The 13,859-nt window shown below is 43.2% G+C and overlaps 1 protein-coding gene and 1 pseudogene across 1 annotated transcript in view; both read right to left on the bottom strand.

Annotated features, from left to right (window-relative positions):
- Positions 1 to 1,045: 1,045 nt before the first annotated feature.
- LOC102497691 (nuclease EXOG, mitochondrial pseudogene) lies at positions 1,046 to 4,752 on the bottom strand (annotated as a pseudogene).
- Positions 4,753 to 7,561: 2,809 nt separating this feature from the next.
- Positions 7,562 to 13,859, bottom strand: part of SCARA5 (scavenger receptor class A member 5) — a 127,709-nt gene continuing 121,411 nt past the window's right edge. Inside the window, exons 9-10 of the mRNA XM_006153217.3 lie at positions 10,507 to 10,697; positions 7,562 to 9,466 (exon numbers count right to left, since the gene is read on the bottom strand). Coding sequence (XP_006153279.1) covers positions 10,561 to 10,697 — 137 coding nt within the window. The 3' untranslated portion in view covers positions 7,562 to 9,466; positions 10,507 to 10,560. The remainder of the gene's footprint in view (positions 9,467 to 10,506; positions 10,698 to 13,859) is intronic.

Here is a 13,859-nt window from a genome sequence, read left to right as displayed (position 1 = left end):
GTATCTAGTACTTCTCGTATATTATTCTCAAATTTTTGGGCCATTTTCTTAGTCTTCGTGGTGGATTTTTCTAGGCCAGCCATTTTCTGTTCTACGTCTGAGATTGTATTTTCTGAATGATCTAGTCTGCTTTTAATACTTTCAAGGGAGATTTTGACTTCCTGTATTATAGACTTCATCTCTAACAGTTTCGTTTGAGCCTTTTGTAAAGTGTGTAATTCCTCTTTTAGATCTTGCAAGAATTTCCTCATCTCCTGGAACTTGTCAACTTCTTTCTCCTTTCTCTTTAGCAGTTCATTGTCTCTCTTCTCTTCTATCTCTGTTAGCTTTGACATTATGAATGCTCTAAATTCCTTATCAGACATTTCTGTGATTTTCACCAAACTGTTTGTGGATGAAGAAGAGTTACTCTTTTCCCTTGGAGGAGAAATATTTTTTTGATTTCCCATATTTCTTGTGATCTGGCAGTGATTTCTTGTCATCTGATGGATGGTGTGTTTTATTCAAATTCTTGAAGTTCAGTCTGAATGTTCAGGAGCAAGCAGACAGAGGTAATCTAGAATCTCTTTGTCGTTCTGCTGTGATCGCTGGTGCAGCAGATTCAATAGATATTGAGGAATATTTTAACCCTGATAGTATTTGGATGTTTAGCTACAGTGCCCTTAGATCCATCTAGTTTGCAGGAGCCATGAGGAATCTTCTTCTGAAGCCTGGCCTCTCCTGCCTAGTTCGCAGTAGCCATGAGGAATTTTATTCTGAAGGCCTGGCCTCTCCTGCCATGCTACCTTGTTTGCTGGAGGCTGAATTATCAGTAGAAAATCTTCATTTCTCATGTGCCCTGAAATACCTAGTTCACAGTAGCCATGAGGAATCTTCTTCTGAAGGCTGACAAATACATTCTTAAAGAAGTGATAAGACAAGGAAAATAGACCGTGAGTCTCCAGGGATGGCAAATTGTGGAAAGGCAAATATATGTGAAACTAATGGTAGATACAGGCTAGTTGGTAAGATTAGCTATGTAGATTCTTCTGTGGTAGTCTCTAGGCTAAGCGTCTAAAATCATCGTCAGTGGCAATTTAGTTCTTCCTAGTAGAGATGGAAGAGAGGCATATTTTCAAATTTACGTTCTGTTTTTTGGCATGCCGAGGAGGACAGAGAACTTTAATTATATGTGTTTTTAAATTGACTTCAGCTCAAATAATCCTTATGCTAAAGTGACACATTTTGGGGTGGTATGTTCTGCTATCCTTCAAAAGGCTTTCTAAGTTCACGTCCTCTGATATTACAGATGAGAAAACTAGGCTCAGGGAAATGAAGCCTCTTATATCCTATACATGTGTGGTGGTTCCTGCCTTCTCTCTCTGTTCTCAGTTTTCTCATCTATAGAGTAAGGGGCTTGATCAAGATGACATCTAATATCCTCTCCACCTCTGACATTGAGCACTCTAAAAGTCCCTTCCAGCCTTATTACTCGATGTGGTTGTGGGAAGCAGCCTGTGGTTTAATAACCTGAGAGCTTACTAGGAATGCAGAATCTTGGGCCCACTCCAGACATACTGAATGAGAGTCTGCATTTGAACAACCTCCAAGTAATATATTGTATATTCAGGTTAGAGTAGCTTTAGGAATCAGATGGCTTTTAGCCCTGAGATAGTTTGTGTTCTTTTCCTAAAGCTTTCAGTTCTTTCTCTCATTAGCCCATAGGTGTCACCAGAGAGCTGACACTGAAGAGGAGGGAAATAGGCATTTTTACCTACTAACATTTTTTTCTGTCGGTGCAATTCATTGGCAATAACTTATTAGATATTGTAGTTTCCAAGAAGATTCCATTATGTTTGTGGTTGGGAAATTTCTACTGGGTAAGATGAACTTTAAAAGCAATGTTTTTAAATACCATGGGATGAGGATATTTCCTGGTAAAGTAAACACCCTTCTGTGACCATCTCTCCAAAATTACACCATCACCAGTCTCTCTCTTCTCTCTAGTGCAGAAAAGAGAAAATGTTTTCTTTCTTTCTTTCTTTTTTTCTTTTTTTTTTTTTTGGTAGGTCTTTCCTCTTTTGAGGGGATTTTTAGTCTGAAATTTAGGATTCCATTATTCCTTTGAACACAGCCACTAAAATATACTAACCTGACAGTCCCAGACACACCTGCTTCATTAGACATGGTATTTTCTGAGAGCAAAGCGAGGAGGGCTTTTCCATCTGGGTCCCTGACTGCTTCTGGGTTTTGAGTTCTTCCAATTTCTTCTCATAGCGACTCAGGAAATAGTCATCTGGTTTGACCTCTGCATTCTTCAAATTTTCCATGACCTCCTCCAGCCTGCCCTCTGATTGGGCTCACTAAACCTTTCTTGTACTCAGGTACAGAGTGAACTCATGAAACTCCAGGGACTTGCATGTGTCCACAGAGCAGATATTTGTGATATTGCTATTTCTAACCAAATGAGACAACTGACAACTTCCTGACCACTTCTCCAGTTCCTGGAGGCTCACTTAGAATTCGGTTAACTGGGGTTGGAAGCCAATGGCTTCATGGGGCACCACAAAGGCCCCGAGTGCTAGGGGTTCAGTAGAGACTGGGCTTCTGCGAGCCAGGATCACCTTGTAAAGGTGAGAGGGACTGCCACGTTGTCCTCACTGATCTCCTGATAACTGTTTTCTTTCCATCACTTTTTAGTCTCTGGCAAAGTCAAAGGTCTAGACACTACCCAAACTTCTTCAAACCTCTCTGTCAGTTCTCGACAGTACATTTCCATTCTGTTCCAGTATCCAGACTTATTATCAAAATTCTGAGGCACAATATTAGAAAGATAAAAGGTTTCAGCCATGGCTTTACTTGAAAACTTGTTATTTCTGGCTGGAGCCATGTGCCCTCATGACCACCCACTTTTGATGTAGTCCTGGTTGAAGGCAGAAATGCCATTTGTAGAATTCTGGAAAGGATTGCAAAGCCGAGTAATCAATTGGTTTGGGGCTGAGAGACAACAGCTTCATAATTGCCCTGCTTGCTCTGGGTGGCCACTGCACAGTGGCCAAGGGCTTTGGATGCCAAGCAGATCTGATGCTTTAGGTCCATATGTACAGGATTGTGGACACTAAAAGAAGCAAGAAATCAGAGTGGAACCTTCTAATCCTGCCCTTGTAAAAAGTTAGAATTTGGGGCCAGCAGATGGCATGGATATTAAGACACTGGATCTCACATGGCAGACTCCACTGTTCAAATCTCAGACCCAGGGGCTTGAAAATCATGCTAAGTGTGTGTGCATGAGTGCCCAAAATCCTGAGAGAAAAACAGAGAAGAAGGGATTGTGGCATGGCCATACTCCCGGAGGGTGACTTCTCACTTTCCCTTTCTCTCTCTCTCTCTCTCTGTCTAGCAAGTACATGTGCCCCCTATAGGAAGTAGATTCTTGGCTGAGTGTTGCGTCAAAGCCTGTTTGTTATGTTAATCATTTTAGTAAAGTGAGTGAATGTCATTACGTGTAACTGTTTTTAAAAAGACTTTTGGTTTAACATTCCCTAGAAAGAGAAGAAAATTAATAGTGTTATATTTTATTGGCAGTGGAGACTGTGTCATTTCAGCGAAGGACCTCACCAAGGCAGTATCACTGCCTGGTGGGAGATGACCCTAAAACGTGCAAGGGGCACAATGACCAAGAGGGATTGGTCACCTAAGTATGGAACAATCACTAAAATGACACACTCACACATTGTTTTTCTTAGACAGGGGAATCTTGCAATCAGAAGATACTTCTGTTCAGAATTGTAGATAAGAAATTGACAGTAGCAGAGGGTTCAGGCACTATTTGTAATATGAGCCTAGATGCTAAATGCCTTTCCCTGGGTTTGTTTATATAACAGAATCTAGACCAGCAGGTGACATGGAGGTTAAGATGGTTGAATTCTACAAAGCCGGCTGCAGGATTCAAGTCCTGGAGCCAGAATCTTGAAAAACACACTGGATGTGTGTGTGTGTGTGTGTATATGTGTGTGTGTGTGTGTGTGTGTGTGTGTGTGTGAGTGTGTGTATGCTGGAAACACTGGGAGGAAAATGAAGAAGGGGTTGTGTGTGTGTGTGTGAGTGTGTGTATGCTGGAAACCCTGGGAGGAAAATGAAGAAGGGGTTGTAGTGTGGTCATCCCACCTGGGGGCTGCTTTATCACTTTCTCTCCCTCTCCCCCCCATCTCTGGAGAGTGCACATGAATAATGGCAAAAAAAAAAAAAAAAAAAAGAAAGAAAGAAAGAAAAGAAAAGAATAAAAAGTTGTTATATGTGACTTAATCTGAAGTTTCTGAGTCCCCAAGTTAAAATTGAATCCTCAGGGACAGCAGGTGGCATGGTGGTTAGGGCACTGGACTCCCATTTGGCTGACTGAAGTTCAACTCCCAGACCTGGTGGCTTCTTTCTCATTCTTTTTCTCTCTCTCTCTGGTGAGTCTCTCTCTCTCTCTTTAGTGAGCACATGTGCCCTATAGCAAATAAAAATAACTACATAAATAAATAAAGAATCCTTAGGGGAGGTTCCAGATTTCTAACAAGGCCAACTCCTGTCATGATTTTCCTACTATTAATCACCCTTTCCCCTATTATTCAGCCTCAGATCACAATCTCAACTGACTTCTTCTGGCAAACTGTGCTCTGTAATGCCTTTCTTCCCTACTACCCGATACGAAGCTACCCCTCCCCAAGAAGATCTCGAAACACTGACCTTGAAGAAATATTTCTTAACTTTCTGGTTTTCTGTGTTCATGCATAACTACATCTCAGAAACACATGGAAAGAATAAGACATTTTGTTTGATTATATAGCAAGATATCTCAGGAAATTAGTTTAGTGTAAATACTAAATGACTCTTAATCTTGATTCAGGAAATGCATTTCATGATTAGCTGTGTTATGGTGGGGCCATCCTGACATTCTTTGTGTAAAATTATACAGCCCTCAATGTCAAATAACTTACTCCTCAGTCCAATTTGTGATTCAAAAATAAATAAATAAATATATCCAATGATTTTAGAAAGGAAAGAAGTTAAATGCAAAAAAAAAAAAAAAAAAAAAAAAAAGGTTTGGCTTGAAATTCTTTGCCAAGAGAGAAGATTTTAGGAATACTTTCAAAAGACCAAAGGTACTGAGTAATATTAGAAGAGAAGAAAGAAACCCATGGTCTTTTGGACCATAGATAAACTCTTTAAATGATGTATTCCTAGTGTTTAAACATTTTATCTCTTACTGTTGATTACTTGTATAACCAAAGCCATTTGTGCTATTAACTCACTAGGAATGAAAATAGTGTTTTCAATTATTTATTTAATTGTTTTTGTTTTTTTGTTATTTTATTTTTTTTTTTAGAGAGATTTTTGCTATAGGGTGCATGCTCTCATTAGAGACAGACAGAGACAAAGAGACAGAAAGCAAGAAATCACTCCCCAAGGGGAATGGCCATGCCACAATCCCTTCTCCATTCTCTTCTTGAGATCTTGGTCACACAGACACATGCACCCAGCATGAGTATTAAGCCGTCAAGTCCAGGACACGAACCACAGTTGACTACATGGGAGACCCTTTGTGGGTAAGCCATAGGTTTCCATGGAGAGAGAAAGTTGATTCATTTTGTGTCCATTAAAACTGAAATGGTTCTGTCATTTACAGAAGTATTGTATTAGAGAGCCACATCTCAGTGACTGGAATATAAGCCCAGTGGGTGACAGAATTGGCCCATCTCTTCCATTTGTTGAGGAAAACATGAAACTGGAAGTTGGAAAGCATCCATGGTATGAACAGGAGTTGGCAGGAACTCCACAGGCAGGAGCTGAGAGGCAGGTGAGCCAGGTAAGGAGCCAGGAGCTGTGGCCAGTTTCCTGGGACCACAACGGCAGGAGTTACAGAAGGGCCTCTGACTTCTCTTTTGGACTCTGGTCTGTTTGAAAGCTGTTTGTATTTTTCTGAAATTATTTCCTTATTTCTCATCTGTAGATTAACTCTGCTAGTGCAGGAGCCTTGGGGCTGAGTTTTCAAAGGAGTCTGGTGGGGCAGGGCTGGGATGAGGGCTGTGAGAGAGTTTTGGGGAAGACTCTGCACCTTCAGTCACCCCTCCCCACCTGGAGATTGTCTTGCTAGAATTAGTCTCTGCCAAAACTTCATGTTGTGTTTTGTTTGGATGAAGAAGTCTCTTCCTTTATAATTCTCTTCAACAAGAAAATACCCTCAGGAGAAACTTCCACTTCCGTCCATGAGAGAGTACTTACCAAAATTACTCTCCCTCTGTCAAAACCAGAAAATTGCTCAGAATTCTTGAAACATATCTTTTCAGACATTTGGTCTGAATAATCAGTCAGGTATTTGGATAACAAGTATAAGACTGTGATCCCTGAGAAAAAGGGAAAGGTCAGGGGAGCCCTACTTTGTCCTAGGCTATCCAACTGTGGCTTAGGGAAGGGACCCCAGGGTCAGAAATATCTCTGAGGTTGCCAGACACATGTGCATGCATGCCCAAAGTCCTGAGAGGAAATTGGAGAGGAGATTGTAGCATGGCCATCCACGTTGGGGGGGCGATTTCTCGCTTTCTGTCTCTCTGTCTTTCTCTGCCTCTATAACGAGCACACATGCCCTATAGCAAAAACCTCTCTACAAAAATGATGAGTCCGGTCTCCACACAAAACGAGCACACATGCCCTAGAGCAAAAACCTCTCTACAAAAATGACGAGTCCAGTCTCCACACAAAACTGACACCTAACTGTGGACCATCTTCTTCCATGTAAATGGAACTCCAGAGGGCAGCACATACCCAAGTCAGAACTCAGAGATTTGAGGAAATATGGGTTCTTTTCTTTATTTAATACAAAAGTAATTTTCTTAAATGAGCCTGGAGATTATTGTTCTGCTGCTTGGCACCTATTATGGTTTAAATGAACCCCCCCACCCCCTCACACACACACCACAAAAATTCACACATTGAAATTTGGTGAGGCACTGAATGGTGAGAGGGCGGAGACTTAATCTGATTATGGTGTTGAAAGGTGGGGCCTTTGGGAAGTAATTAGGCAATAGGGTGGAACCCCCATGATGAGGTTCTGGTGGGTTTATAAGAAGAGGAAATGAGACAGACAGAGATGCTGCTCTGCTCAAACTCTTGCCTGTCGACATGCGGAGCCCTTCACCATGTTATCTACCACCAAGGAAACTCTCACCAGCTGTAGACTCTGAGGCGTGGACCTTCAAACTGAGAGCTGAATAACCCTGTATTTTCTTAAATTATTCAGACTCAGTATTTCTGTTACTAGCAACAGGATGGACTAGAATAGGACCCATGTCTTTTGATGATCAAATATGGCTTGAGACATCTTGTTCTATCACATTCTTGGTCTAAACTGTGTTGATTATGCTCTGGAGAATTAATGTAACTTTCATAACCTGCCCATACTCCCAATCCCCAATGAAGAATGAGCAGATCATCCAATTTCCCAGCCCTCCTCACACTCACTGGGTTTTCATGACAAAAACAAAACAGAATGACACAAAAAAACTAAAAGCTCATTAGTGACAAACTTTTTGTTTATTGAAATTATTTCTTACAAAAGGTCTCATATATTTTAGGCCAGGCTTAATTTCCTTTAGTCCCTGAAATACAGGTCCATGGTCAATTCCATGTCCTCATAAGTAGGTATGTAAACTAGTAGACTTTTATGTTTAATGTCCAAACACTAAACTTTTTTTAACTGTAAAATAAGACTTGTGTTTTTCCAGATGAAAAGACCAAGTAAGAAAGTTGTGTTTGTCTTTATCGGCGAGGTAACTGGATTCTTTGCCAGAACCGGGTTAGGAATTTATTTTGTCCGATGTGATATCTTTCTGCCTGTAGCAATTTTTAAATGCAAACGTTGCAATGTGCTGAGCTATGTAGTAAAGAGTGCTATGTTTATATATGCATACATATATTGGCTCTGGAAAAACGATGCACGGGTACATGTCATGTAAACATAGCATTTGGTCAAAAGGAGAGTCTCTGATCATTAGTCCATTAATGTGTAACAAGCATATTGCAAGCAAAGAATGAATGATCAAGAGCACATATTGGCTTAGTTGTCAGCCAGGAGCTCTACTCATCCTGCACTGGGAGGAGCCCAGGTCTCACTTTCCCCAGGCAGGCCAAGTCTCACCCCAATTTGACAGGGACTGTGTGTCTGAGCCCTGACTGTGACTTAGTGATTCCTACAATGTGAGGTGGGCCTGTGCTCACTTGCTACCATGTAGCTCCCCTAGCTCTAGGACATGTAGATGACCCAGGTTGACCTACTCATAGAAAAAGCAAAATGTGATCTCCCCGTCACAAGGAAGAGGTACAGGTGGCAGACTTGCTGAGACCCATAAGCACTTACTACTCCCACAGGTTGTAGAATATACTCACTTCCTTCCACTCCTGTCGATTCCATCAGGATTGTGTTTTTCTGACTGCAGAGTCACACCTGAAGAGGCTTGGAAGGTGCAGTATCATCACCTCCAAACAGCTCTGAGGCACAGGCTACCTGGCTTTATCCCTGATTGCTTGATGACTGATTGTTGGACTCAGGTCAACACAGACAAGCCCCTGTGTGACCCCCTCAAGTCAGCTCCCCTTCGTGAATGGATGCACTCACATGCCACAGGTTTTGGACTATGTGACTTTCACACATGCCTCATGCTCAAGTTTCTTGCTCAGGCCCAGCAAAGACACACTAAGGTTCAGGTGGGAACATGGGCTCCATCATTTTGTCTTTAATTTATAGGCCAGGTGAAAGGGCTGACTGACTGTTACCCGGGGTAGAGTCAGACTAACATGCCTTGTGCCACTGTACCAAAATGGATAAATGAATTTAGCACCCAAGATATGATTTAGCACACTGTGGTAGTTGTTCTATGTTAGATTCATTCCCCACCAAATGGAGTTGCAGTCCTGAAGGTAACTTGCATTTCCCTCTCACTCCTGCAGCTGGCATCTCCTTTGCATCACTTCCTCAAATTAACACACGGTTTGCAGAGGCAGAGTAAAGAGAGGAAAATGAATCAGACAGTATTGCTGCTTGCTAGGGAGGAGGATGTTGATACCCTTGGCCTAACTGTGGTTTGGAGATTATCCAAAGAGTAAATGATCATTATACCTCTCTTCTCCACCGCTGGTTTTGTCTGGCATATTCTCAGCATTCCCCTGTAACTAACAGACTGAAGGGAACATGGACTTTGAGGCCTGGCACATGACATTCCGAAGACTGCACAACTGGCGATCTGGTCAACCAGGCTCCTCACATAGGCACTCTGGTACAAGGTAGAGATACACAGTAGATCCCAGACACAATCTTTGGAGCAGATGTCCAAGAGGAGAATGATGACAGGCCACCATGGTCCTGGGATGGGGTATCGAGGTTGGGGAGTGCTGGACTGCGCAGGGCAGAGGCATGGTCAGGGTAGCCCCAAGCATTGTACCCACCCAGGAATGCAGGACAGAGGCTCAGCAGCACAGCCTCAACCTTGGGCTGTGCCCCCTTTCAGTGTCTGTTACATGTCACCCCAGCATCCTCTGCATGTCCGCAGTTTGTCAACCCCCATTTGGAGAAGCTGCAGCGGAAGATGGTGTCCTCTGTGCCCTTGCAGGCGACGTCATCCATCCAAATCCTCCCTGTGCCTGGGGAGACAGATCGACATGATTTCTTAGCAGATTTGCGGGAGAGCAGGGAGAAGAAGAAAGGAGAGCTGTGTCTGCCCTTGACCAGGCTGTCCTTGGCTCTTTAGCACTCCTCAAATCTGAAGGGTTCCATTGGCCTTTCTCATCCCACCAGGGCCTCGTACTTATTTTCTGAGCTCAGTTTCTTGAGGGCAGAGTCATAATAATTGATGTGGGTGATGGCACTATTCTATCTTTTATGTGCCAGGCATCTTACACACATGAGTTTCCTCAGAACTCCCCAGGTATTAATAAACTCATTTTATAGATGGGAAAACTAGGCTCAGAGCAATTGGTACAAGTTTACTCAGCTTGTAAGTGGCAGAGTCTGAACTCAAACCCAAGTCTTGCTGCCTCCCAGGTCCAGACTTCAGAAGAAACACCATATAAATTTTAAGATACAAAGAAACACTATATAAATTTTAAGATACAATATCTTGCAGACTTTTTTCCTAAATAATGGGTTGTCAGAAAAGTCATGATGTATTTTTCTATGCAAAAATGTGTCATGCCTTCCAACAGACAACCCAATAGTTAGGCACAGTGTAATCAGGGAGTAATGTTAGACAGATCCTAGATTGTCTCAGCACTCCAGAGGCAAGGATGTTAGTACTGACATCCCTGCAATCTTGTGAGGTTGAAGGCAGAAGGTCCCCTTCTATGAGCTCAAGACAATGGTTCTGGAATGCTAAGGGATCCGGAATTTAACATTATAGCCAGATGGATATTTAAGGATACACAGGATCCCTTAGTGATAAGCTATAAGTAATTAGGTCAGTTCTCCAAATACCAAGCATTGTACCCACCCAGGAATGCAGGACAGAGGCTCAGCAGCACAGCCTCAACCTTGGGCTGTGCCCCCTTTCAGTGTCTGTTACATGTCACCCCAGCATCCTCTGCATGTCCGCAGTTTGTCAACCCCCATTTGGAGAAGCTGCAGCGGAAGATGGTGTCCTCTGTGCCCTTGCAGGCGACGTCATCCATCCAAATCCTCCCTGTGCCTGGGGAGACAGATCGACATGATTTCTTAGCAGATTTGCGGGAGAGCAGGGAGAAGAAGAAAGGAGAGCTGTGTCTGCCCTTGACCAGGCTGTCCTTGGCTCTTTAGCACTCCTCAAATCTGAAGGGTTCCATTGGCCTTTCTCATCCCACCAGGGCCTCGTACTTATTTTCTGAGCTCAGTTTCTTGAGGGCAGAGTCATAATAATTGATGTGGGTGATGGCACTATTCTATCTTTTATGTGCCAGGCATCTTACACACATGAGTTTCCTCAGAACTCCCCAGGTATTAATAAACTCATTTTATAGATGGGAAAACTAGGCTCAGAGCAATTGGTACAAGTTTACTCAGCTTGTAAGTGGCAGAGTCTGAACTCAAACCCAAGTCTTGCTGCCTCCCAGGTCCAGACTTCAGAAGAAACACCATATAAATTTTAAGATACAAAGAAACACTATATAAATTTTAAGATACAATATCTTGCAGACTTTTTTCCTAAATAATGGGTTGTCAGAAAAGTCATGATGTATTTTTCTATGCAAAAATGTGTCATGCCTTCCAACAGACAACCCAATAGTTAGGCACAGTGTAATCAGGGAGTAATGTTAGACAGATCCTAGATTGTCTCAGCACTCCAGAGGCAAGGATGTTAGTACTGACATCCCTGCAATCTTGTGAGGTTGAAGGCAGAAGGTCCCCTTCTATGAGCTCAAGACAATGGTTCTGGAATGCTAAGGGATCCGGAATTTAACATTATAGCCAGATGGATATTTAAGGATACACAGGATCCCTTAGTGATAAGCTATAAGTAATTAGGTCAGTTCTCCAAATACCATGTCTCTATTACAATCTATTTGACAGTTTTCGCTGCAGCCAGTCCTGGTCAGCCAGCTCTTCAGGGACTAACCTGTTGGTCCAACATGCCCACACAGGGGACTATGAGGCTTTGTTGGCTCTCCCAGGATTGTACGTTAGCCCTAGTAAAGGCATAAACTTGTCCCTGAGGTCTCTCAGTGAATGCCTGGGAAATAGCACTGCAGGGCAAGCTTCTGAGAGTGAACAGAGAGAGTTTGCCTAGGGTCACAGTGAGTGTAGAAGGGGGAGCAGAAGCCACTTAGAGTCCCTACTGATGAACTAGGCTGATGGCTGTGCCTGGCCCCGGATGGTGGGAGTTAATTTGGGAACCTCTGGAAAGATGACTGAGCCTCAAGGCTTCCTAGAAGCAGTGACTGACAGCCTTATCAGTCAAAGTGAGGGACTGGACCTGCAGCATGGGCCTTACTGGGAAGCTCTACAGAAATGTCTGCATTTCAGTTTTGCCCAGTCCCTACTGTGCCAGAATCTACATTTCAACAAAGTAGCTCACAGAGAGGTAGTTTGTACAGAGACAGAGCAGAGTTTTGTAGTAAAACATGCCTGTATTCAAGTCTCAGCACCATCTGGGGTGACCATTTCAGTTTTCAAGCTAAGAAGGGCTTCTCTGCATGTGGGACTTTTAAAAACCACATAAATTCCAGGCAAATGAAGACAGTTACTCCAACACCCTCACTGGTTCGGTCAATGACCTAGCACCAAAAAGCATGGTATAAGGATCATAAGCCAGATTCCAACATTACTGGCTGTGTCACCCTGAGCCAGCCAATGAGGTAATAGTTCCTATATTGGAACAGCTTTGGAATGGACTAAAGCCTATGGGCTAACAGCTCAGGGATTAGTGCTGGACCCTGCTACCTGTGCTTTCTCCCCATCCTCTCTCTCAGCAGTCAGAGAAACTCTCTCCTGTAGCAGAACTGTAGGGACTATTAAAGTCTTAAACTCTGTCACTCACCCTTTGAATTGCATGAGTAAAATTCCTTTGCAAAAAATGTCAAGGGAACCCTGAAACCATTTCACTGCTGGCTGAATCTACTACAGGAACTAAGTGGCTTAGACGTGCTTTTGTTACGTAGGGATTTTCGGTATCTGTTGTCACAGGATTGCTGTGCAGCGATTTCAGGGACAGGGCAGGGCAGAGAGGCGCCCTTTCACTGTCTTCCTGGATGTTGTTTCCTCACCAGAGCCTCTTCTTGGCCCAGATAGCGATGGTTCTTACACAATAAGCCCTTTGAGGCACAGCAATAATTTGCAGATTAAACGTCTCCTGGAAAACACATCAGTTTACAAATTATCCAGGAAAAGGCCACAGGCCCAAGAGCTCTGAGGGATTAGTCACACCCAAAGCAAATAAAGAAGCAAATAAAGGAGACTGACAAGTAAAGAACAGGCCTCAGGTTACCCAACCCCAATATGTATATAGGATCTCAAGACTCTGAACTCTAGCTGGTGTTTAGCCAGGGAGTTCTGCCTAATGGCCAGACGTGGAAGGACCAAGAAAATAGGAGCAGAGTCATTAAATGAACAGTGCTGAATGTGTCCAGTACTGACAACAGAGTGGGACATCACTGAAGGGGTGACTGGCCACAGACCAGCCCTGCTCCTTTCACCATGCCACGAAGGCTAACTCCCAGCACCAATTCCCTTTAGTTTTAGAACTGTCAGGGATCTTAAAAAAGTTGAAAAATGCGTATAACAACAAAGCAAAACAATGGATAGATTTCAAGAGATTTTGCACCAAAAAGAATTTCATACTTTAATTCAATTTTTTTTTCAGAGATTTTTGCTATAGGGCGTGTGCACTCACTGGAGAGACAGAGAGAGATAGACAGAAACCAAGAAATCACTCCTCAGGGAGTATGGCCACGCTGCAATCCCTTCTCCTCTGGTCTCCTCTCAGGACTTTGGGCATGCATGCACATGTGCCCAATGTGAATTTCAAACCATCAGGTCCAGGACTCGAACCACATGGAGTCCAGTGATGTAACCAAGTTTTCTGTGGACTTTTTGAAGTCTGCTTACATGATTACTCAAAGTATGGTCCAAGGGCCAGGAGGGTCGACATCGCCTGGAAGCCTGTTAGAAATGTGGAGTCTGGGCCTAAACATGGTGGCACAGGTGATGGGGTACCAATGCATAAGGCTAGGGTCACATGGGAGGCCCAGGTTCAGATCTCAGGCCTACATGAACAGGCCAGGCATGGTAACGTGCACCTGTAAACACGATAGTGTAGGAGGCTGGACAGAGGATCACAGACATGAAACCCTGATAAAATCCATCTCTGTCTCTTTCC

The sequence above is a fragment of the Tupaia chinensis genome, unplaced genomic scaffold, assembly GCF_000334495.1.
Source record: "Tupaia chinensis unplaced genomic scaffold, TupChi_1.0 Scaffold000366_1, whole genome shotgun sequence".
In the NCBI taxonomy this organism is placed as follows: Eukaryota; Metazoa; Chordata; class Mammalia; order Scandentia; family Tupaiidae; genus Tupaia; species Tupaia belangeri.
The sequence above is the reverse complement of the archived record's forward strand: the minus strand, read 5'-3'. Positions and strand labels throughout refer to the sequence as shown.